The sequence below is a fragment of the Heterocephalus glaber genome, unplaced genomic scaffold, assembly GCF_053883595.1.
Source record: "Heterocephalus glaber isolate CG9 unplaced genomic scaffold, H.glaber_assembly_v1.0 deba00001572, whole genome shotgun sequence".
In the NCBI taxonomy this organism is placed as follows: domain Eukaryota; kingdom Metazoa; phylum Chordata; class Mammalia; order Rodentia; family Bathyergidae; genus Heterocephalus; species Heterocephalus glaber.
This window is the reverse complement of record NW_028258357.1, coordinates 12,876,515-12,901,444: the sequence shown is the minus strand read 5'-3', so window position 1 is coordinate 12,901,444 and position 24,930 is coordinate 12,876,515. Positions and strand designations below refer to the sequence as shown.

General features: G+C 46.7%; 1 protein-coding gene across 1 annotated transcript in view; it reads right to left on the bottom strand.

Annotated features, from left to right (window-relative positions):
• Plxnc1 (plexin C1) overlaps positions 1 to 24,930 on the bottom strand; it is a 138,054-nt gene that overhangs the window by 27,723 nt on the left and 85,401 nt on the right. The window contains exons 13-21 of the mRNA XM_004844955.4: positions 24,646 to 24,849; positions 24,343 to 24,528; positions 22,066 to 22,168; positions 18,256 to 18,357; positions 17,851 to 17,954; positions 14,363 to 14,401; positions 14,012 to 14,136; positions 13,139 to 13,337; positions 8,938 to 9,084 (exon numbers count right to left, since the gene is read on the bottom strand). Of these exons, the coding sequence (XP_004845012.1) occupies positions 8,938 to 9,084; positions 13,139 to 13,337; positions 14,012 to 14,136; positions 14,363 to 14,401; positions 17,851 to 17,954; positions 18,256 to 18,357; positions 22,066 to 22,168; positions 24,343 to 24,528; positions 24,646 to 24,849 (1,209 nt within the window). The remainder of the gene's footprint in view (positions 1 to 8,937; positions 9,085 to 13,138; positions 13,338 to 14,011; positions 14,137 to 14,362; positions 14,402 to 17,850; positions 17,955 to 18,255; positions 18,358 to 22,065; positions 22,169 to 24,342; positions 24,529 to 24,645; positions 24,850 to 24,930) is intronic.

Sequence of the window (24,930 nt, the reverse complement as noted above, 5' to 3'; positions counted from 1 at the left end):
GATGGAGTAGCTATCCATGTCACTTCAGAGCAAGGGACAGCGCAGGTTGCCTTCAGCCACTGTGCCCCATGGAAGCCCATGGAGCCAGGCTTCTCCATGGCCTCCTCAGGGTCCAGTGGCATCATCCCTGTTCTCGGATCTTCCACAATATATCTGGGGGACACTTGGAACCAGCGCTCCACCATTAGGCACACCTGTGTCACCTCAAGAAATGCTCAGAGTCCTCAGTGGACAGAGCAAGGGTGCAGAGGGCTCCGGCGCAGGCCAAGCAGACAGCACCACCCACTGCTCCCCCCAAGCACGTGAGTGAGGCCAAGCCATCCGCCCTCGCTGGGCCTGCTGCATCTCAGAGGAGCCAGGATCACCACGTAACGCTAACAATGACAGCAAACTAGGGAGCGCTTCGGATGCGCCAAGCACTGTTGCCAATGGCGTCTACACCATCCATCTCCAGAACAGCCCACAAACGAGGTGGAGTCCGTTGCAACACTCATTTTACAGATGGGAGACCGAGGCATGGAAAGGTTAAATACACTGCACAAGGGTATCCAGGACCAGGCACCCCCAGCGCCATGTTCTTAAGACCCCGTAAATCTGCCTTCCAAACTATGAGGATGTTTCATGAAACGAAGCACGGTTCAAATCTACAGGATGGTGTTTCGGTTTCGATACTCACAAAAAGCCAAGGGCTCTAAACGGAATGTTGGTCTTTTGCCCAGAAAGGTGGCCCTCTGTTAAGAGGAAGTGCTCTGGATCTCCCTACTCCCTTGGCGTGACAGTGCCTGCAAAGCCAACCAACAGCCCTCCTTCCTCCTCTGCTGACAGGAGCCAGGCAGCAGCAGCAGTGGGCCCCTCTGAGGATGCACCACTGGTGGTTACCCCCTTCTCCTCCACCAGAGACCGGTCATATGACAGTGCTAGCCAATGGCAAAGGAAAGGAAGAGTTTTCTACCCTAGCAAAAGGGAGGAGTTGTGCATTGTGCTGTGGCAGCCAGCCGGTGAGTAGGAGGCAGGGCTAAGAGGAAACAAAGACTGTGAAACAGAGCTCTGACCGGGCTGAGCATAAGGAGCAGCCTGGGAGCTGCTGACCACCATACCCTGCTCTAAGATGCAACCCCATGCTCTACTATTCCAGGGCCTGTTACTCCGATTTTCTCTTTCTCACAGCTGAATGTACCCAAACCAGTGGTGCTCACTTATTCCACACCAATTGAGCACAGGGCTTTACAGATGACTCCAAGTAGGGAAGGCCTGGCTCTAATCCTGCCTGGGAAATACTGGTGGACTAGAACTGTGGGACAAACATGACTCCAAGGCCAGCTCCAACATGGTGGACAGATGGAGTGTTTTAAGGGTTCCAAGACTCACCAGCTCTAGCTTGGGGGGTTACGCACAGGGAGGGAACCGGGAAGGCTGCACAGCTGGCTTGGTCTGCAGCACACGAGGGAGGCCTCTGGACATGGGGACACTTGGCTCCCAGGCGGCGGGTGGGTAGCAAGCTCCTGTTTAACTCAGGCTGGCCGGTCAGGAAGCCAGAGAGAGAATCCCACTCCCCGTAGGCCGAAGGCAGGGTGGAGAGCTTGCAGGCTGCAGTTCCCTGCCCAACCCCGTATGTTTTGTGGGGTACAGTGGTGCAGAACAGGCTGGGTAGCTCTGGGTTTATACTGAGCACTTCTCACACACTGGGAAATGATTTGCTAATTCTACCTAATTCTCACAAGTCTACGCCGTGGGTACTATTTTTAGCCTCATTTAACAGATGGAGAAACTGAGACAGAGAGGTTTAGAGACTTGTCCAGGGTCACAGAACTGCTAGAGCGATCACAACCAGGGTACATCGGGACCCTTAACTGGGAAGCCAGAAGGCCAGTGAGGTCAGCCTTCCCACGGGCAGCCGGCCAGCCCCACGGAGACAGGCTGGGCACAGACAGCCTGCAGGGGGCTCCACCTCCTGCCCGGGCCCGGCCCTAGGCCTCACAGGAGCCCAAATCTGAGCGCCCCGTGGCTCAGGATCCTCTCTGGACATGTTTGCTGAGCTCGAGTCCATGACCCTGCCTCTGCTGCTGTGTGTGGCATGTGACCCACGACACGGGCGGCTGTGCTATGCGGTAGCCCCTGGGAAACTTCCTTAAAAGACAGCTGGTGACCATCTGTCCCCTTCTGCAGCCCTGCGTAGGTCCTGTCGCAGGAACTGGAAAGGGGGCACCTTAGACCACGAGGTGACTCAAGGACAGCAGAGGGCCCCGGGCCTGAGGCTGTCCCCCAGCAGAAGCCCCTGCCAGCTCTGGCTGGGTGCTCCAGAACCCCGTATGGAACAGAAACAGCCTCTGTGTGGCTTGAGCCTCAGGAGTCTGCGTCTCTGTCCTGTGGCCCGGGAACTCAGGCTGTTACCCAGGAGGGCTGCAGAGGGCAAGGCTGCTGGGAAACGGGAAGGGCCTGGTCCTGCGCAGCCTGTCCCAGACCGGCCTCTCTGGGGAGTTGTTCAGGGCTATCCGTTATCTCCTGCCCACATCCATCCATTATCTGACACTGAAAAGTCACCATTAACACTTAACAGTCACATAAACAAGTAGGTGTTTCAGAAATGCTTTCAGCCACGCATGGTGGTGCACACTCGTAATCCCAGCACTCAAGTGGCTGAGCCAGGAGGATCACCATGAGTTCAAGGCCAGCCTGAACTATATAGCAAGACACTGTCTCAAAAAAAAAAAAAATAAAGAAAGAAAGAAAGAAAGAAAGAAAAGAAAAAAGAAAGAAAAAGAAAGAAACAGAAACAAAGAAAAAAAGAAATGCTTCTAGGGATGATGCATCAGCTAATCAACCCCCACTCCATATCACCTTTCATCAATAAATAACCAACCAAAGCCAATGCATATAGGACACTTCCTGCTCAGTGGACCTTACAGGTGACAAGGAAAATAGCTCTGTCCAGAAAATCTGATATGAAGAACGAGCACTTCCTCTGTGCCGGGCAAGGCAGCTGGACATGTGACATACAGTACTACTTTCTGACCTCATAACAGATGTCCAAGGATAGGTCTGATCACCACTGTCCACTGACGGGGAAGCAGGCTGAGAGAGGGCGAGTGACTTGTCCACAGTCACACAGCTAACCCCACCTCTTCAGCCCTGGCACCACTGCACGTGGACATATAGCCATATTCCTCCTCACTGTGGCTGTCCCCAGGGTCCCTTGGCAGGATGTGACAACCTCAGGAATTGACAGCAGAGTAGATAAGGCTGTAGGGTCAGGGAGGACGGGCCAGCAGCAGGGGAGAGCTGTCTTCCCAGGGAAGGGTATCCAGCTTCCCCATTAGCTGCCCTACCACAGCCTTGGCTAATAAGGACAGGGCTGTGGCCACATCCTAGCTGGAATACCTTAGAATACCTAGAAAGTAATTGCAGAGGAATTTATTACAAGCCAGCAACTTGGTCGTAAAAGGCCTTGGAGCAATAATTGCTTTCATTAAATAAAACCTATAAAATATATTTCTAATTTCATTTCAGGGCCAAATGAAAGTCAGGGGAAAAGTCTGGTTCTTATGCCAAACTTAGCAAAGCTTCTGTTTTTCCAAGCTGGACACACGGCCCGGGGTATCTTGGTGTCCTCCTTGGACTCTGCACTTCCTGCCTAACCTCCCTTCTTCCTTTCCTCCTGCTTCCATGACTCCCAACCCAAGACGGGCAGCCCCAAGCTTCCTGCATCGAGGGATTCTGCTCCCCTAACAGCACAACAGAGGGTGGAGGAGAATGTAACAGGGAGTCTTTTCCATGGTGAAGAAAAAAGTTGAAGAACCAATCCAAAAATTCACCAGTTTTTCTATATACCTATAGCGTTTGTCCATCTTAGAATGAAGTGAACAGAGCTCACTTCTGAATTAGGTCAAAAAATAGTTGATTTCTTTTCAGCAGTTTTGGTTTGTTTACAAAGAGCCCCATGAGTCTCAGATTTGTGGAGAGCGACAATGCTTTTCCATTGCTGTGTCCAGACAGAAAGAGGCTAAGGGGTTTTGGGTTGGCGGGAGGCAGGACTCCAGTTCTTTTTCTCTATTATGTCAAGCCCCAGATTAATGAAAAGCTGGCAAACTTTCTGGAAAGGGCCAGATAGTAAACATGTAAGGCTTTGAGGCTCAGGTGTTCTCAGTTGCCACTACTTACTCTGCCAAGGTAGCAGGAAAGCAGCTACAGATAACTGGGAAATGAACAGGCAAGGCTGCCTTCCAATAAAACTTTATTTGTAGAAACAGTCAGGGGGCCACAATGGACCCACAGGGAGTTTGCTGATCTCTGCTGTAGATTACAGTACATTCAGATGGAAGGCTGACTTGGCCAACCCCAAAAAGACAAATCAAGAAAATGCTTTTTAATGTCACCATTCTCTGTAATAAAAAATTACCATTCTCTGAAAAGAATAAATATAAACAAGGATTCTAACAATGAAATGAGAGTCACATTTGAGCCAGAGAAGAAAATTAAATACTTTTGTACTTCGATAACTAAATTATTTTCTAATTCCAAGATTACAGACGTGAGAAGAAAGAACATGAAAAGGAAAGCCATTTAAAGCACTCATTTAAAGTTAATTTTTCATTTTCCACAGCTTGCCATCAACTAGGGAATGACTTACCTAACATGATTATAAAAAATGGTTTCACTCTTTGATCAGGAAGCACAGAACACTAACTATGAAGTTAGTAATGGTTTCAGTATTATTGTAAGTCATAATGGAAATGATTTGCACTATGGTAGAAAGAAAAAGAAAAAAAAAGCTGAAGAATTGTTAATTAACTCCACTGTTTCTCCACAAATGCTAGGAGTATTAAAAACAAGATTGCTGAAGTGCAAACATCAGGATTTAATGAACAATGGGATGTAATTGAAGTAACAGAGAATGACTTAATCGGGACAGTGGGTTGTTTAATTACGGGGATAATGGGTCCTCTGCAAGGACAAACTAAACGGAAAAGAAGGAGTTGGGAAAAGGTAGAGAGAGGTAGGGAGGGATAGGAACAGGTAAGGAGAGCGCCACTGGGAAGCACCTAGATGAGAAACTAGCTAGGGATCACCACACATGATGTCCCCAAATGGTAACCACTGGGGAAAAAGCCAGACTGCTGTGGGCTGGCATAAAACCGTCAATGAATCAGAATGGATGCATTACAATTTCTGCAGGCATGTCCCTGTGCCTTTTCAAGAATTTCTAATAATCTTAAAGACTTTCTTATAGATATGAGAATGAGAGCAATAATATGTTTGTCGGAACACTGTTTCCCAGGGCGCCAAGATACTATCTCTCCAGTGCAGCTGATTGGCAAGCTCATTTCCTGGGTTTAAGAGTTCAAAAAACCATTTCTCGCTTAACTTTGATTACAAGTCAAACTCCTCTTGCTAATTCAGCACGCTTGCTACGAGTTATTGGTTTTTCTCATCTCCTCTTCGAAGTGAGGCAAATGTCCTTTCTCTCATGGGTCCGCCTTCCCGGAACTGAACTTCTCAGGCCTTCCTTAGCTCCCTAAACCCTGCCTCTGCCCTGAAATCCTGCTCTCGACACCGGGAAGGTGGGAGAGGGCCTGCCACGCACCATCAATGGGGCCCAACATGGGAGAAACAGCAGAGCAACAGCCCCTAGTCCTGGTCTGTTGTCAAATCTGAATCCCTGGGTACTAAAGGAAGTCTAGGGCTCCGGGTGTAGACATAGCCTCCTGATGCCAGTGGTAGGCAGGAAGCTGACACGAGGGTGCTCTGCCTTGCTGAACACCAGCCTGGGGAGCTGGACGGCTGCTGCTTCCAGAACAGAGGATGAGCAGCCCAGTAGGGCTTTGCTTAGACTAAGACAGAGGGATTTTTCCTCCTGAGATGCAAGGGACAAAGCGCAACTTCCCAGAGCCCATTAGTTAGTTGAATGATTTCATGCTGAAGAAACTGGCAGGGTGTCTTTGTGTTCTAGAGAACACCCCCCAATTGCCTCAGGAGAACACATCCTAATCTTAGAGGTGTGAAACTGAACTTTTAGGCTGTTGCATGAGGTGCTGTGTTTCTGAGCGTGTAGCCAAAGAGGAGTTTGGGGGCCTTTTCTCAATTGTGACCTGGCTATGGCACCAGGCTTTGGCATTTCAAGGTGTTTGTGTGGCTGCTCTAGATTTTCCTCTGACTTTCCTTTCCTTAAAAGAATCTACACACACACACACACACACACACACACACACACACACACACACACACACACAATTGAGTTTGTTCATCACACCTTGGTTTTCAATTACACAAACCACCCCAGGGCAAATTTAGCAAAGCAAGACTTTAAAACCACTGGGTGTACAGCCTGGGACGGGGCTGGAGGACAAAGGGGGACAGAGAGGGAGGAGGGGAGAGAGGACAGGAGAAAATTAGAAATACGATGCTTCAGGCTGGGGAACTTGCCTGAAAGGAAGTGAAAAACCTTAAATTTTTTATATTGACCTTCTGCTAACATTTTGTAACACAAGCTTAGACGGGATCTTACGCCTTCTCTCGAGCTTCTAGTATAGTCACCCACCGGGAAAGGGAGGTTGAGACAGGCCCAATAAGAGACATTCAAAATCATTCTTAAAGACAAGGGCCCTAGAAAAACATGCAGCCCACCCCTTTTTTCAGCCTTGACTCTATCCACCAGCAAATCCAAATTTGAAAAGGAAAGAGTGTAGATTTAATTTTCCATTTAGCCTTTTCCCCACAGGCTATAAAAGGGGAGAAAAAAATTTCAAGAGTCGACATGAATTTCTTCAACATCAAGAAACATTCTGATGATGAGTTGAGTGCTAACAAATCAGAAACACATGGTCTTAATTGACTGTGAAATAAATAATGTGTCTCAATGAAAGGGAGAAAAAAGCGTTCAGATGTAAAGCATTAAACAGGACTTAGACCTCAGAAGTTGCTTCAGGGCATCTGACTTCTTTCCCCAATCCCACTTCCCTGCCTCTCCTTCCGGTCTTAGACTCAGTGTTTTCATGAAACGGAAACTCTGCTGGATTCCCCTGACCTACATTCACTCACGAACATTTCTCTTCGGAGACCTTCTTAGTCTGCTTTCTGTTGTTGTAACAAAATGCCAGCCTCACCTGAGGCTGTGCGATTAGGAAAAGGAAAGAGACTGATCTGGCTCACAGTTCTGGAGGTCCAAGAGCACCGGGCTAGCATCTCCTGGCTGGGGTGAGAGCCAGGAAAAGAAAGTGTGGCAGAGATGTAAGGTGAGAAGGGAGGAGACCAGAAACCCTCCACTTACGACACCGACTCCCTCGGGAACTGCCACGCATCAATCCTTGGGTAAGGGCAGTGCTTGTGACCTGATTAACTCTGCAGGACGCCAGCAGCTGGGAGGGCAGGTATGATGGCAATTAAATGTCACCACAAATTTAGTGGCCATCAACTCTCTCCACACCATGTTAGGGAGGTTTGGAGCTTCTGAAAACATGCCATAATCATCATCTTCACTTTCTAGGAGACCGAGGCACAGAGAGGTTCGGAGACTTCTCCGTGTCACCGAGCTACCTAGAGGCAGAGGTGGGATTCAAGACCGTCTGCTCCAGAACCCAGGCTCTAAACTCGAGTAGCAATGATTCTCCAGCAGCATCACAGCACCAGGGAGCACAGTAAAAATGCACATTTCGGGCCACACCCCACGCTCACTGAAGCAGAAACTCCAGGATGCTACTTGGCAATGGGTGTTAACAAGCTCTTCCGGTGAGTGAGACACATGCTCAAGTTTGAGGACCACTGGACGGCCTCGAAGACACAGATGGAGAAATGCCTTTGAGCTCAGCTTCCCTCCTCTCAGACAGCAGCATCTTTAGTGGAGGATGAGCTACACTTCGAATCGAGAACTGGAAACAGCTCATCTGTGGACTCTTCTCCCACCAGACGCCATAACTGGGCTGCGGTCCATAGCAGTGTGGTGCCTTCTCCAATTAGGTAGTGAATTCTTCCAAGATGACACCGCAGGACTCACATCCAGTGTGAAGCCACAAGACTCTTAGCTCCTCAGTGAGCAATACCCAAACCCCATGGTAATTTTTTCCTCCCTCTCCACTAACGAGATGGTAAAGAAGCTCAGAGTCTCCAGAAAGCTAAACATCAAACCAAAACACAGCAATCTCTCCCCCAAGTCTATATTAACAGAAGAGCTCAGAACATCCATAAGTCATCCTGGAGATACAGTACTTTCCATGCAGGGCTCCCTCTCTGAAATCCCTGAGCATGCCCTAAATTGGTCTCTCTTTATTCAGGGAAGGTAGCAGGTGGGTGGAGTGGGAATGGGTAAAAAGGAAGTTCTCCAATTCTGAAACCCTCCTGAAGCCACGCAGTCGTCTTCCTGTAGTGATTTACAGCGTTCCTCTAAAAATATCTATGAAATCACAGTACATTAAGTGCATGACACCAAACATTTGTAACCAATCCATGAAAATAAAGTAAGGGCGTCCTGTCGCATGGGGAACGCAGTGGAATTTGTCTTGTGTTATCGTTCTAAATTAAGACGGCCTCAATTTGGTTGAAATATATCTTCACACATTGTCTTCCCAGAGCAGAGCCATTTGAGAAATTCTGATTGCAATTATAAGTACTGAATAGGGAGTACTTTGCATTTCCTTTGACGATGCCGAAAGCTATAAGCAATCCTGATATTAAAATCTTTGGAAATTGATGAGTACCTCAGGCATCATTACAATGCTTTCTCCCCCAATCCAAGTAATTAAAACCTATTATGTGAACACGTGTTAATATTTTATCAACTATTGCTTTTAATTAACTAAACGTGTGAGGCCTGCAAGATAGCCAATGGAAGGCAGCAGAAGGATGTGGCTGCATTTTAAGTGACTCCCACTCCAGCCCCACCCCAACCTCTACCTCCAGCCAGATTTATTTGGGAGTCGGGACCGGGGAGCTTTCCGGCACACATACCACAGTGCTGAACTCGGGGACCTGCCACAGCAGCCAGTCTTCGTTCAGGGTGTACAGCGCTTTGCAGGTGATCACGTCTACGGGCCCCTTGTTTATTTTCTGGTTCAGAGTCGTCACCAGCAAGTAGAAGGGCTCTCCAACAGTCTCCTTGGAAAAGATGCAAAAGCGACAGTCAGCTTTCCCCAGAACCCACTGTACTTTCCAAAGAATTAAAGTTTCCGTTTATGGCAGCACGACAGGAGACAGGAGGTAGTGTTTTCTAACAGTCAACATGAAATTCCCAAGAAAATACTGTACATATTGCTTCACTTGGGTTCGGGCGCAAAACCCAGGAAGCGGCCTCCTCTTGCCCGGGCACACGCACGTCCGCGCATGCGCACGCACATTCACAGCTCCCCGCACCGTGCACTATTTCACGCTTGCACTGGTATATGGTGGACTAAGGCTCTTGTGGGCTGGTACCTAAGGAACAGTGAGTATACGTGGAGATTTAACCTTTGTTTACATTCCTGTTTAATCACTTTTAACAACCCCCAAATAAATGGCATTTTAAAAAATGCACATTAGCCTTGGCAACAAAGATGAACAGAACATTTTATCCATTCTCTAAAGAGGATGTTTTTTGGTGATAACAGCTTTTCATGAGGAAACTGAACTTGGGGTACCCAGACACCTCCTGCACAGGCCCACCATGGGCCTCCGGTGGTGCTGGCCTACAGAGACTGTCTGGGGTACTCCTTCGCCTGGACCACAGACAGTTCCACACCTTCCAAGGCTCTGTCCAGACATCGGGCCCATCCTGCTGGCTTCAGCTCCACATCTCTGCATGGGCACTTTTCCTGGATGGGCACCTGCCTCAAATCTGTAGCCACGACCTGTTGCAAAGAACTCTGAGCCTCCAGCGGGAGGATATGTGCTCTACTTCCTCCTAGGCATGTGGCCCAGGTCAACTAGAGAGTATTTGCTAAATCGTAGGCCTTCTGTGATCCATGGACATTAGGCCAATACATGGGGGATGGGAGCCAGGAAGTGACAGTTCCTCAGCGAGGACAAAAGGCAGCTTGAAGCCAGGTTTACAAAGTCAAGCTTATAGCCAGCGGGCCCAGCTTTCAAAGGAGGGGTCTACTGTCTTTCTCACCTGCTTTCCCTTGATCAGGTAAATTTACCTGGGCTCTTTTTAGTTTCCTGGGATCCACCCCTGACTTTACACTTCCTGTAAGCGTATTTGCCCTTCTGGTCCTTGGGATCCCTCTTGCCCCTTCTGACTCTTCCCCCTGGCCCTGTCCACTCACCTTGGGCTCCCTTCATCTCTTGCTCATGAGGAACATCCCTGAGTCTCTTCTTCAGTTCGGGACAGAGTGGGAATGTTCAGAATTTTCCCAGATGGGGAAGCTGTGGGACTAGTATGTGACATTTGATTCTCATGGGAAACTTCCTTTATTTAATGGTTTACATGCTGTCCAAGCTCTGCTCTCTCCCCCACCCACTTCGGTAACATCCTGACCACAGACCGGTGGTCCTACTTCTCTCTTCCTTCAGCACAGATCAGAGACACGGCTGAGCAGAGGTGAGACCAGGGGCCAGAAGGGTTCTCCTGGGTTGTGTGGGGAGCGGCTCCTGACTCAAAGGTCCCCTAGTCGGGAATTCTCCAGTATTCTCCAGAGTGTAGCCAGACTGAGAGGTGACACCTAATCATCATCAGAATGCCGTGGGTGCTCCTTAAGAATTCAGATGCCTGCACCCCATGGGTGCCCCCGTAGACTACCCATGTGGGATCCTGGAGAGGAGGCCTGGGCATCCACAGTTTTAAAGCCTTCCAGGGTGATTCCAATGTGGACAGCTTAGGGAACCCCAGAACTATGGGGTTTCTTTGTGACTAATGAGCACAAGGTCTAGGTGAGTCACACCTGCAAGGGACATGACTCTCGTCCCCCAGGGGCTGAGCTAGGCATTAAACAGAACAGCACCAACTCTATCTCCTCAGCACACACTGGGGTGGTAAGGGGCCCTAGACCCTGGTGTGTCCTACACTGGCCATGGGACTCAGGCAGAATCCCCTTTTTCTGTGTGCTTCACCTTCCCCAGGTGCAAAGTGGTCGTAAAGGCACTGACCTCACGGGACTGTCAAGGGGGTTAAAAGAAAAGAGGTGAACAAAGCTCTTAGCATAATGTCTGCCATATCCAATAAAAGGCAGGCCTCAATGAGTGGCAATTATTCAGTATTTTTCCCAGCAAGCCTTGGAGTCTTGGCAGGGGAAGCTACCTGGAGGTGTAAGTGTTGCCCACTCAGTGTCTGTGGGACAGGGCAGGAGGACTGGGGTAGTTAGTGTCCCATACTCCCCAGGAACACCTGGTTGAGGGGCATCAGAGCCTCTATACCAGAGGCAATTATTCCACTGAAAGTGAAAGTATCACCGACTGGCTCCATGCCACTTCCTCCTGGGAGTTGCACTGCCACCTCACCATCGGCGTGCTCCACACACTCTTGAATCAGCACTGAGAAACCTTGACCCAGAATCCTTTGCTCAAGGGGACCGCTGGGCTTGGTGCCCAGATCTTCTGACTACCTTGCCCTTTTCATGCCCGACAGCCGCTCTTGAGAGCTCAGAGTGACAATCACAAGATCCTGCCTGGTAGCTAGAGCTGGAAAGGAATCTAAAAGCACTGACCATGTCACATGGTGGATGGAAAACCGATGTCCACAGGGAAAAAGCCTTTTCCAGAGACACAGTCGGGCAGAGAAGATCTTAGAGCCCACGCTTGCTGCTTCTAGTAAGACTCCTAGTCCAGTGCTCCTTCTGCTGCCTCAGAGGTTCTCAAACACAGGGCACACAAAATTCCTTATAGGAGCTCGAGGAAGAAATGGATACTTGGGTCCAGCCGCTGAGCTGGAGCTTCTAATTCAGCAGGGCTCTGGTCGGGTAGGCATTGGCTTTTGAAGACCAAGACCAGGAACAGGGTGAGAGTCCTGTTACCCTGGTTCAGCAGTAGTTGGGGCTGAAGGGACCACAGTGGGAAGCACAATATATTCACCCCAGAATACCCACTTGACACGTCCCCAAGCATATGATGATTTATACCAAGTAAACAGAAAAGGAGGCAGATTTCATTAATCTTAATAAGCGGGCATTGCCTCAGGAGAGGAAAGAGTCAGTAAAAAAATTTCTAAAAAATTGTTGTGCATCTACTTGTAAGATTGCATTAAACATTAAACCAGGGACAGTCTATTTAAAGTGCTGCTTTTGGATCTCAACTTAAGTAGCACTGTTAAAACCTGTGGCATAGCAGTGTATCTTATTCAGAGTTTAATTAGATTTTGAAACTAGCTGCAAATACACAATTATGCAGTTCTGCTGGAATCTGGATGCCTTGTGAAATTAAAGAAGGATAAGAGCCTTCTGTACCGGGGGCCTCTGAGAGCCCATCGAACACTGAGTCTAAGAGAACACCCTGGTTTTCATATGAATATTTTATCACCATAATGGCCAACATTTATGGAGTGATTACTCAGAGCTGAGCAATTGCATCTCTTCATCTAGCCTTCCAAACAGTCCTAAAATGTTCTTTTTTTCAGTTCTAAGGGTTATACAACCAAGGAAGTTGGAAGGTTTAGATCCGGGCCAGGCAGTAGGCCTCCAAAGCCCACTCTATTGACATCTGGAAAGTTGGCATTCAAAAAGACTTTACAATTCAATTCATTACCACCAGTTTACACTCACTCCAAGAAAGTCAACTCCTGGGTGGGAGGCACTTTGCGCAATTGCTTTGGTGTGGAATGGCTGATGAGAAGTGACTGTCATTAGCCCACAGCCTGTTGGTAGGGAATGGGTATTTCTACGCTGTTTCTGAAGATCTGAACACAATTTGTTCTTATCAATATTTGAAATAGTCCCTTATCCCAATACATTTTCTGAAATGGGCCAGTAGGGCTCTGGGTGCGAATTACTGTTACGGATGAGGAGGTGAATCCACTAGAAGAGAGTTTTAATCCAGGAAACTGTAAATGAATTACACTTGCATAGGCCAATTACAGCCAAAACAGTTTTTTATTATTACATTCACCTCTGTCTGTTCCCAGTAAGGACCAGGGTTAAATGTGGTTCAGTGCGGACACCATGGAACATTCAGGACTCACCCTGGCATCTATTAAGAAGAGCGCTACTGTCTCACGTCTGACACTGCCCAGGCCCGTGACACTCACCCGGAGGAAACCAGAGAGGCAGACCGACATCCAGTTTGTGAGCAGCTTTTCCACCACTGACTCTGTGCGTCGGAGCATGAGTTTGGGCTGCATGTTGCTGCACTGCTCCATCAGGTCCCTGGTCAGCACCTCGAGGATGCTGGTCAGGTAGACCAGCTTGGTTTGTAGAGCGATGGTCAAGAAGGAGGCAAACAGACACCTGTTTCAAAACAGAATGTCAGTGAGGCCCTGGCCACAGCCCTGGCTGGACAGCGGTGGCAGTGGTTTGCATGGACGTCTGGGCAGGGGCAGTGTCTGCTGGGCACTGTTCTATTTTGTCAGTGTTGAGGTTCCTGACCACGTCCATCCTGAAGCCACAAAACCACACACCACTGTTAACTCCAGAGCCCTGCTTTCAGCCCTTCAACTGACGTGCTAAGAAGAAGTGAGTCTTTCCAAAATTTCAGGGTGTTTCTAAATTAAAAGTAATGCTTCTACTTTTTTGATTAAGAATTTGTTTTTTCTTGGTTTAGGGGTTTTTTAGGGTCTTGGAGGGGGCTGTTGTGTGCATGTGTGTCTTCAAAATAGTTGTGTTGGGTGAAATGGAGATCTTGTGGCTGCATAAACGCCCAATCAAATGCTCTGGAAAGCTGAGTACAGTGGCAGACACCTGTAATCCCAGCACTCTGGGAGGCTGAGGCAGGAGGATCTCACGTTTGAGCCTGGCCTGGGCAATTTAGCAGCCTAATGAGACACTGTCTCAAAATGAAAATTAAAAAAAAAATTAAAAAGGGTTAGGGATGTAGCTCAGCGCAAAGGCCCTGGATTCAGTCCCCAATACCATGAAAATAAATAAATAAATAAAAATTTAAAAATAAAAGAGGTGACCAATACCTGTCCTTTACTGAGAAGTTCTTCTGCTTTTCAAGCGTGTGGATGACGGTGACGAGAAAGCTTTTATTACAGATGAGTGCATCCAAAGCTGTGAGACTTTCATTCTTCTCATTGGCATCTCTGTTCTGGAAGGTCGACCACAAAGAAGAATATACCATAATATAAGTTTAAAGTGAGAAAGTAGATCCACAGTGAGTTTTCCAAGACAATGAATTATTTTAAAATTGAATTCATGATCCAAAAAAACCCACAATAAAAGTTCAAAGCAATAATAATGGAGATGCCGATGACAATGATAACACTATGCAAGTAGGGCAGTCCCTGGGCCGGAATGAAAACATAAAGACTTACGTGCATATCTTCGGTGAAGATGTGTGTGAAGCCACCTGACTGAGAGGAAGGAGACATTTTTATTATTCATAACATCCAAAGGAAATGAACAGTGTATTTCTGTTATTTCTGTTATAATACCCAAGTCTGCTTTAATAAAGTAGACACTGTTTGCTAATCTGAAGAGCCCCCGGGTGTATGCTGCCGCACACCCTTGAAGACGTAATAAATAAGTATTCAGCTCTCAAGAAACACCACTGATCCAAAATTATTCTAAGAATAAGTTCCATTGCACATGGGTCCTGCTTTGGTAGGTGAGGGTAACATCTCCCACTTTAAGAGAGTAGACTCAAAAGTTGAAGTGGTAGTTGAAGATTATGCAAATGCCAGACCACTTCTTAGCTCCTAAGGATAAATACTAAATTATGGGAAGTTTTAACAAGGCTTAGCCGAGTAGATCCGCTGTCCCCATTCAGTATTACTCCAGAAGGAGTTAAAAGGATTGAATCCGGAGCCAGACTACTTGGCATCCAGTCCTGGATTTATCATATACCGGTCAAATGTTATTTAACCTCCCAGTGCCTGATTTCTCTCATCTGTAAAGTAGGGACATTAATGGCTCTCATAGGCTCAGTGTGAACATGTAACAACCAAGCAATACCATTAATGCTCTACATCAGCTAGTGTTATTGTTTCTATCCCTAATTTTTGGCAAGTACATCACAGTGCTGTTACCCCACTGGTTTTGAGAAGTATTTTATATACTATGGTATGTGGCTCCTAAGCATAAACTCTTACATACGAGTTTTTAAAAAGTAAAGCCAGGCATGGTGACATGAGCCTGTAATCCCAGCATGGGGGAGGCTGAGGCAGGAGGATTGCTACAAGTTCAAGGCCAGCCTGGGCTACATAGTGAGACCTTGTCTCAAAAAAAACAAAACCAAACAAATCATAAATATTATTGGAATTAATCATTAAAATTTAAAAACATACCAAATAACACTTTAAATGAATCAACTGAATAAACATTTAGTTCTCTATCACTGGTATTGAGATTGGCTAATTCTATGTCTCAGTACAGTAAATTTCTCCTGCAGAGAATCTTTTTGCATAGTTTCAAATCTGTTAGCCCAAGCAAAAGACCTCAAACTGTTTTGGTCACGCTTTTTCCCTAGAAAAAAGCAAAGGAAAAAAACCAACAAAAAAACCCAGACCCTGAGTTTGCTTTTTTGGGGGTCCCTAATATTCTCCTGCTGAATCAACTCCACACAAACGGGCAGATTAATCAGGTTGATTCTCGACCTTAAATAAGGTAACACCACCCTGGCTCTTTAGGACTCTTTCTTCCTTTCATTCAAATTTCCCTCTGCTAGGAGGTTAGCTCCTCTGCTTACCTTTATTTCTTCTATTTTCAACAAAACAAAGACGAGCGAATATAATGAAAAGCAAAACTTTAAAAGCCAAAACCAACAGGCAGGGCACAGAACCAGGGACTGGTGATCGAGGGCCCCTGCTGTGATCCCACAGTTTCCTCTAGGTTTTGCCTCACTCTCTGGTCTGTGTAGATCAGTCCAGGCCTCCCTCCCACACCCAACCTCCAGGCTGAGAGGCTAATTAATCTGAGGCCTTATCTGCAACCTGGAGTGCATTTCAGGTGGCAATGTCTCCATGTCTTGTCTGCCTGTTCTCTCTCCTAATTAGTATATATTCAATTTTAACTTGGGTTTTCTTGATCAAGTTCTGACAAGTAGATGCTTGGTTTTCCTGGATCCACTCCTTTAATGACATTTCGGGACTTCAATTTTGATGGCTTTTCCTTTCAGGATCATACAGAACTCCCAGTTAAATCAGTTCAGCTCCTTGTAACTATCTCTCTTCTCTCAAAATAATGCAGCATTGTCCCTGGGATTTTATTTTGTTTGGTTGTAGTTTCTCAGACACTTGTACGCTCATCCCTCTGTCTTGCTCTCGATTACTGAATTTAGAAGACAGGAAAATTTCTTTTTTCACGCCACAGATTATTCGGCAGTCAAGGATAATCATTAACTGCAAAAGTCCACACTACTTAAGTTGATGGGCGAAATCTCCATGATTTTATTGCTGTTAAATTCTTTATGGGGATCTCAGAGAGCTAGGAGAGAAGGTCTCAGAATGCCACATTGGCTGAAGCCCTGTGCAGTCTCCCTGAGTTAGAGAACTGACCCCACCTCCCCAGATGGGCTGCTCCCGTGGAAATGGGTGAGGCAGCAAATGGCCAATCTGGTGCCTGGTACCCTTGGAGGATAAAAAATTACAAATGCAAACAGTTGAAGTCTTATTTATAGCCTTCTTGATTTACAATACTAAACTTGGCCCCTAAAATATGGAGGGTGTTTTATGGAGCTATCCCAACCTCCAGACACAGCATCGCATATCATGAGGTCCCCTCCGAGAATTATAGTGAAGCTGGAAATTGCTTACTGCATGTGTCTGGGTTTTTGAACTGTAAGCATCAGGCCAAGTATAGCTGAGAAGCTTCTGGTAAGGTGATACAAACTCTCCTCTGGCCTGGAGAGATTTCTGGCTTTGTTTAGAAGTCTAGATTTGAATATGATCATTGGTGTGGATGTGTGTTAGAAGTTGGGTCTCTTGGTAGACACCAGTTCCAGACCAAAAAAAATTCAATATGGCAGATCTGGGGTATCAGGACCAGTAGGTGATAGTACAGAGCATGAGTGACAACCCTCACCAAAGGCTTGGGAGGGTAAATGAAGGCTGAGTGAGTGGGTGAGGAAATGGAGGTGTCAGAATAGAGGTGAGACCAGAACCCAAAGGACTAGATAGACTCCTCCTTGGAGTTCTAGAACAATTAATCTGTCATCTTGTGCAGCTATTTCTAATAAACAAGGATGAAATAAAACTGATCAGCTAGGGCCGGGGATTTAGCTCAGTGGTTCTGCCTCCTGCCTCGCAAGTGGAAGGACCCGAGTTCGATCCCCGGAACCAAAACAAAACAAAACAAAACTGATCAGCTAAAGAAAAACTGCCGAAGAGAGCCATAAAAAGTCTACATTGCTAAAAATGCCTGTTTTCAACTCAAATTACATGCATGTTGGCTTCCCTCCCTTTCACCTGGTAGTGCTTTTCATTCCTGATTGAGAAGTAATAGCGAATAATCTAGTAGTTGCAATGGAAATCAGGCAGATAAACACAACAAATTGGCCAGTCCACAATTTATTGATTTCTAACTGAATTAGCTCACTTCCCAGCTGCAAACTCAGTTTTAAACTGGTAGTAAAATAAAGCAAAAATCATCACTCTGAACTTCCATCCCTCTTAGGTTTTTGTTATGGGACAAAGAGTAATTGCCAGTGACCCATCACTGTTTTATACCTTAATCAATGCAATTAATAATCATCCTTCTCCCTGCTCTGCTTGAACCAAGAGTATTATCTACAGCTGCCTTGGAAGAAAATACCTTCATTATTATTCAAGGCTCAACCTTAGGAATATGATCAATGCTTTTTTACCTCAGGGAAGAAAGTTCTCAGAGCAAAATGTTTGTAGTCAAGGAAGGGAACAGTTCCAAAACTATCAACCACATCCAATTTATCCATCTGCAGCTCAGCAAAGCCTGCAAAACAGAGTCCCAAGAGCAATATTTTAACTCCACAAACAATGGATAAAATCTTCTGCTGTTTTGTCTAACACAGAGTATGACCTTGGTTTTCATTAAAGAAGAAACAATAGATAATTACTTGGTTGGCTGCAGAAAAGAGCTGAAATAAAACACAAAGCCAGGCCCAGGCCCTGCTGTTCAGTTGTCTTCTATTTTACAACACTTCTCATTACCATAGCCATCTCCATGTAAGGGCAAAAATTAAAATAAAAGTAAAATAGCCTTGTTTATCTATAAATACAATTCCAGAGCCTACCGTCACGTATTTCCTTCCGGAGTTCGCTTTCCAGGAGTTCCAGCTGTTGACTCTGTTTGCGACTTAGCTCCTTTGATTTCTGCCTGGTCACCCCCACAGCCGCTAGGGAGACAGAGATGTTGTTGCATCAGATGGATGTGTTAACTTAAAAAATGGAAACAAGAAAAGAAATAGAGGTAGGAGATGGAAAGAGAGATCAAGACAGAAAGAGACATAGAACAGCACTTAAACTGGGCATTGTGGTGGATGCCTGTAATCCCAGCTACTCGGGAGGCTGAGGCAGGAAAACTGAATGTTTGAGGACAATCTTGGCCTTGTAGCAAGACCTTGCTTCTGCTTTTTTTTTTTTTTTTTTTTAATGTACCAGAGATCAAACTTGTGACCTTATGCTTGCGAGGCAGGTGGTGGAACCACTGAGCTAAATCCCCAGCCCTTACCTTGTTTCAAAATAAGAAAATAAAGAGGGGTGGGGTTGTAGCTCAGTGATAGAGTGTCCTTGGGTTCAATCCCTAGTACTGTAAGGTGAAAAGGAATGAAGGAAGGAAAGAAGGAAAGGGAGAGAAGGAAATACACATAAGGGCTAGATTTTATCAGAGGAAATTTTCCCAGTGAAGGTCATTCTAAAGAAGAGAATGCTAAAACAGTAGGGAAAAAAGTCTACTCATCTTAAAGTAAAAACTAAATCAAATAACCTTCACTTGTAACCAAAGATCCCAGTTGGCTGAAAAGTAATGAAACAAGCCAAGTCTCCCTACAGCCACAGGCCACTTATATTGTTCCATTCTTTTTCAATGTTTCTAAACATCCCTGGAGAAATAAAGTCGTGTAGTGAGTGCAGAAAGAAACTACCGATCCGCAGTTGACTATAAAAGCCAGACTCGCATAGCTCTGATGGGGTGACTTCATGCACGAGTCACAGGGAACCTTCTTCTGTCTGGACACTGCTTCTTTCTCCACCTCATCCAGCCTCTCATTGTGCTGCCGAGGAGCTGAATAGGGTGGAGTTCGTGCTTGGGTTCACGGCCCTGGTCTTCGTGGCCTTGGGTTTGTTCGGGGGCATCCCTGTGCCTGGCTGCTTGGCTGTAAGACTGCCAGCCTCGCTGTGCTGTTGGGAGGATCGCAAGGAGTAACTCCCAGAAAGCATTTAGAATGTACTCTTTCAAAAGAATGGCTACTCGATAATTGTCAATTACCATTATTATCCTAGCAAGCTTCTCTTTTAACAGTAATTACGTGAACAAAGGGCTCTGCAACCAGCAAATGTGAAAGGTGTTGGAGGAAACTGAGTTTCAGCTCTTTACTAGACCCCACCATGGACTGAGCAGACTTAACCATTATGCCCGCTGTGTGTCTCCGAGAAAGGGCTGAGCATGCAGCCATTCCTGAACTTGCTTGGCCATGGAACTCCTTTTCCTAGGAGCATGGTTCCCCAGGCTGCACTCTGAGCAGTGGTGGCTTGGGCAGACCACATTGTGCAGCAGGGAGCTTTTCCCGGCAGGAGTCTTCTTTGGGGAGGATCTGTAGGTGGCAGGCCTAGGCCAGGTGCGCTTAGTGTTTTCACCAGTCCTGTGACTGACCGACTGACTTACTCAAGCTACTGGGGACACATATCTCCCTGGAATGTGTAAGAAGAGGACGAGAATTTCATCGGGCCTTGCAGATGCAAACAGAGCAATGTGTCACATTTAGCCCACTTCACCTTAAAGACCAGAAACAATCTCTACAAAGAAAGTGAAGGGAGAGGACTGAAGCGTCACACATGTATAGATCAGAGGTTTCTAGTCAGTCACCAAGTGGACATGACACTTTAGCAAGGATGATGTATGTGGGCCAGGCATGGTAGTCCACACTTGTAATCTCAGCACTTGGGAGGCTGAAGCAGGAGGAACGCTGTGCGTTCAAGGTCATCCTGGGCTACACAGTAAGTTCCAGGTCAGCCTGAACTACACAGTGAGACCTTGTCTCAAAAAACCAAAATGAAAGCCAAAACAAAAACACAACAACAACAACAAAACAAAGCTGGTGTATATGAGGCTGCTCGATAGCAGTGGATTCTCAAAACACAGCCAGCATTTGTGCTGTAGAAGTAACTTTCTTCATTGAAGCTAACATCAGCCAGGATTTTATTAGCATATCAGCCCACTTTCAGACTCCAAACATATGACGGGGGTAGGGACTCGGGAAAAGCATTTTTTAAAATGCTCCAGAAATAATTAATAACAAGTCAAAATCAGATCTCTGAAAAGTGAATGTATTCCATTAGGCCAATTAATCACACCCATGAAGCTTTGTTTCACCAGACTGGGAATGACCCGTGGGAAAGGACCACGCCTTTCTCCAGATTCACTTGATCCAGAGATTCCCACAGTTATCAGCAACATAACAGATGCTCAATAAAAACAAGGTAAATGGATGCAGAGATGAATGAATGGCTGAATGGATAAATGAATGAATGAGGTAGTGAAGAGATAGAAGAAAACATTAACAACTGTCTCTACTAGCCTAAAATATTAGAAAGACAATACTTGCACTCCCTCAACAAATAGGAAGTGCTACATTAGTTGGTGAAGAAGAGCTTTTTCAAAGAAGAATGTTATGGTTGATATCTAGATGTCCCCCCAAAGCCTCAGGTGCTCATAGGTGGAGTTTTGGGAAGATGATTGGACTCACTGCTGAGTTCATAGCTAACTGTGATGTTGGGAGGGAAAGCCTGGTTGGAGGAGGTGTGTCACTGGGGGCGTGGCCTGGCAGGGTCATCAATTTCCTCCTCCCTTAATCTTTCTCTGCTTCCCACTACCCTGCCATGGACTGTTTCTCCTCTGTGATGCCTCTCTGCCATGCTGCTCTGCCTTGGGGCCAGCCTGCCGTGGACTGAAACCTCTGCAAACTCTGAGCCAAGATAAACCTTCCTCCTTAGAGTTGTGGGTGTTGGGTACTGTGTCTCAGTGATGAGAAAGTGACTGAGACAAAAAGGAAATAGACTTAGAGTGAAAATCAGCTCAAAAGTAGAGGTCACAGACTAAATGGCTGCAGGCATCAGGCACAAGGATGGGTTGAGGGGTTGGGTGATGAAACCAGGGGGTGGTGGAGACTTCAGTGAAAACCCAGGGAGACATTTCTTCTCTCAATATTTAGCTGCTACAAAGCTCTAGTAAATGATGAAAAAAATAAGGCTCCAGGGATTCAGATCTTTTCAATTTTTAAAACTGTAAATTACATAATTTGAAATGTTGTCAACTTCTTCAAAGTTTTAAAAAATGTTGTGTGGCCCAACAAAACACATTGGTGTGCCAGGTCCAGCCAGGGGCCAGCCACATGGGATCTCTGTGCTCAGAGGGACCTTGGAATGCGGCAGCAGGTGTCACGAGTCCCAATTCCAGAGACTTGTTCTGCCAGGGAAAGCAAGGGGTGGGGTGGGGGATGGGGAGGTGGTGTCTGGGGTGGAGGAGGCAACATAAGGCCACCATGTTCTGGGAATCGAGAATCTCTGACCAATTCTGAGGGAATCATGCAGATAGGTACTTTCTCATCACAATTCAAATGACTGGAGAAGCAAAGTGGATCCTATTTCTCAAATACCAAGACACCATCTTTGTAACCCAGCCTTTCATTAATGAGACATGCTTTAAAAAAAAAAACCTTTAGAAAGGCCTCAGCATGCTCCTATTATTCCCTTCCCAAAGTTTTGATTTGGGTTTTCACCCATTAATACTTAATTGAAGCAAACAGCCCCTGAAAGCTGAAAGTCTGCCTGCCTGATGAGAGGCCCCAGGGAACGATTTCTCTGACAAAATTAAACAGGGCACTTACCAAAAATGACAATCACGAGCAAGACAGGAAGCACAATCAGAAAGTACCAGGTGGAAGGAACCGACTCCTGTTCTACGTAGAGCTCCAGGTTTCCCAGTTTCACCTAATGGGACAAACAGCATCATTGAACCCAGGGGAGTTGCGCATCAAATGTATGTACACACCCCCCTGCCGCAAGTCATCACCCCAAGATGCAAAGGAAGTGGTGAACGAGGCAGGATATCTGAGCTCAGGCCCATCCCTGGGGTGTGTGGACTGTATACCCTTGGACAGATCACGCACTGTGCCTCAGCTTCCTGGTGTGTCACTCAAGGTGTGTTGGACTAGAGTAGACCTCCGGATTTTAAACTCTGGCCCTCTTTGCCCTGGGGGTTTAAATTGCAGGTGTGGGCCAGTGAAGAGGTAGAAGGCCCCTCTCTATCTTTTATCTGATGAGCTCCCACTTGTGTTTCATGGCAGGCTGATTTTGAGTGAAGCATACTATGGTGGAAACCAGTTTGGTAATGCTGACTAGAGGATTCCTCTGGGTCTTTGTCAGTTTTATCATTTTGGGGGGCAATAAAAATTGATAAACCTTGAAAAAAGAAAAACTGCACCCAGCCTCCTTTTCTATTACTGCATACAGCATGAAGGTGCATTTGTGTCCTCAGAACCATGCCGGCCTATGCAGGCATCAAGCAGCGTGGCTGGGGCACATCTGACACTGCCTGCCCAGTGCCACCTGCAGCCTATACCAGCGGCTGGACCCCGAGTCGCCAACTATCAGCCACACTCTCATTACTGAGGCGGGACGTGGACGGTGCCTCAGGGTGGGTGTTTGTGAGGACTCAACACGCTGTGTCCTTTGAGTAGGTCGGCTCATGGCAGTGCTGCTCAAGCTCTCCGGGGGCTTCCCTGAGCCCCAAGGCCAAGGCCAAGCCATGGCCCACAAGATCCTAATATCCCCTGCCGAGTCTCTGTGGAGACCCCTGCCTGCTCCCTCCTCCCAGCCTCGAAGGCTCCCTTAGTGTGACACAAACACACGACACAGGGTGAGCCTGGGGACCTTTGCGGCCTGCGGTTCCTCGGCCCAGGACTCTAGAACAGCTGGCCCCTGGCTCCGTCCTTTCCCTGACCCCTCCCACAAGTGTCACATCTCCAGGCAGGACTTTCTTGCCCACCAGGGTCAATCTGGCCACCTGGCTTGCTCGTGTTCCCCTGCTCCCCACTGCAATCCCCCTCCCCCTGGTTGTTTTCCCTGTAACCACTGCCCCCATCCAACCACAGTTTGAATTTACTTTCTTTACTACATGTCCCTGCAGGTGAGCTTTGTAAAGGCAGAAGTCTGTGCCTGTCTGTCCTCTGCTGTGGCCCATCCCAGCATGGGCATCCGAGAGCGATGTCCTGACCCATGCAGACTGCTAGCATTTGCTCCTCTCTGCTGCCATGGAAGGTGGGGACTGATGCGGTTAGCTGTTCTTACTGATTCTGTAATAATCAATACCCTTTTACCATACAGACGAACAAGGGTCGGCCTGGAGAAGTCCAGTGATAAACCTAAGGCCACGCCGCTGCACATACACACCAGGGCACCTGGGACACGGACACATATTTGTTTTGCCTTCCAATCCGATGTTCTCTTTCTTTTTTCTTTTTGGTCCTTTATCCAATTATTTATAACTGTGAGTCATAAAGATTTTTTATATAGACTCTGCAGAGCCTCATAGGCCATGAACACTGGGGAAGGGTGGCTTCTAATATGTTACCCTACTCGGTGGTCTCACATCTTTATTGTGGGACATAAACAGGCCAGTGATGAGTCCCTCGGACATGTCTGGGGAAGATGAATTGCAAGAAGGATGACTTCATGGTGCCCGTAGGTTATTTGGTCCCCTTCAGACTCTAATGCCACTCTGGGTGTGCTGAGGAGGCCCATTTAGGGTTTTGCTAAAACATGTCACCTTCACATTTGGGGAAAGAATGACAGCTCACTGTCAATGGGTCCGGAGATTCTGCCTGCAGATGCTACAGTCTAAATGTATAGCTGGAACAAAAGCTATCAAGACTCATTAGTATCATAGACAATGGTGTGTTCAAAGCTTTGACATTCAAACAGGCACATGGATGGATTCTGCCAGCTATTTTGGAGGAATTGTGCTTGGGCTTGCAGTACCAGCTTTGTTTATTCAAAGTGAAAAATCTAAAGATCCATGGAAGATTCCATCCTGGCCTCAGGGTTAGTTGAGGAATTACCAAAAGTCAGGAGAAGACATGGGGTCGGAGTGCCATGTGACTTACTCGAACTTTCTTGGAAGAGGTGGCAATGCTGTTCGCATCCTTGATGCCCTTAATTTTGCAGAGGATGGTGGTGAGATCTTGGTTTCTAGTAATATTTTCAAAACTGCAATTTAATGGCCTATTTTCCCCATGGAAGAGCGTAATTTCAATGTCTTTCATGGAAATGTTAAAGTTGTCATTTTCTTTCTGCCAACAACAAAGTGAAGAGGAAGAAATCAGAGCATGTGTGGAAACAGACCTTTCCAACCCAGGGGCTGGAAGAGTGAGGACCTCTATCCCCAAATGCAGGAAAAAGCAGCATACTTGGATTTTTACTTCCAGTTCTGTATCAACCTCCGATTCTACTCGATATCCTGTAAATCTGGGGTCCTCAAGATACTGCAAGGTTCCGCAGTCCAAGTAGGTGTCTTGTACTCTCAGCTTCACCACCACGTTTGGACGCACTTTTGAACTCTTTAAATTGGGGGCTAAAAACCTGCAGAAATTCGACCCACAATATTCAGAGACCTGGGGGAGAAGAAAAGAGTGTTTTAGTGACTGAAAGATCCAACTCTGCTCTCTAAGAGCTAAGTGACGGGGGCAACCCTA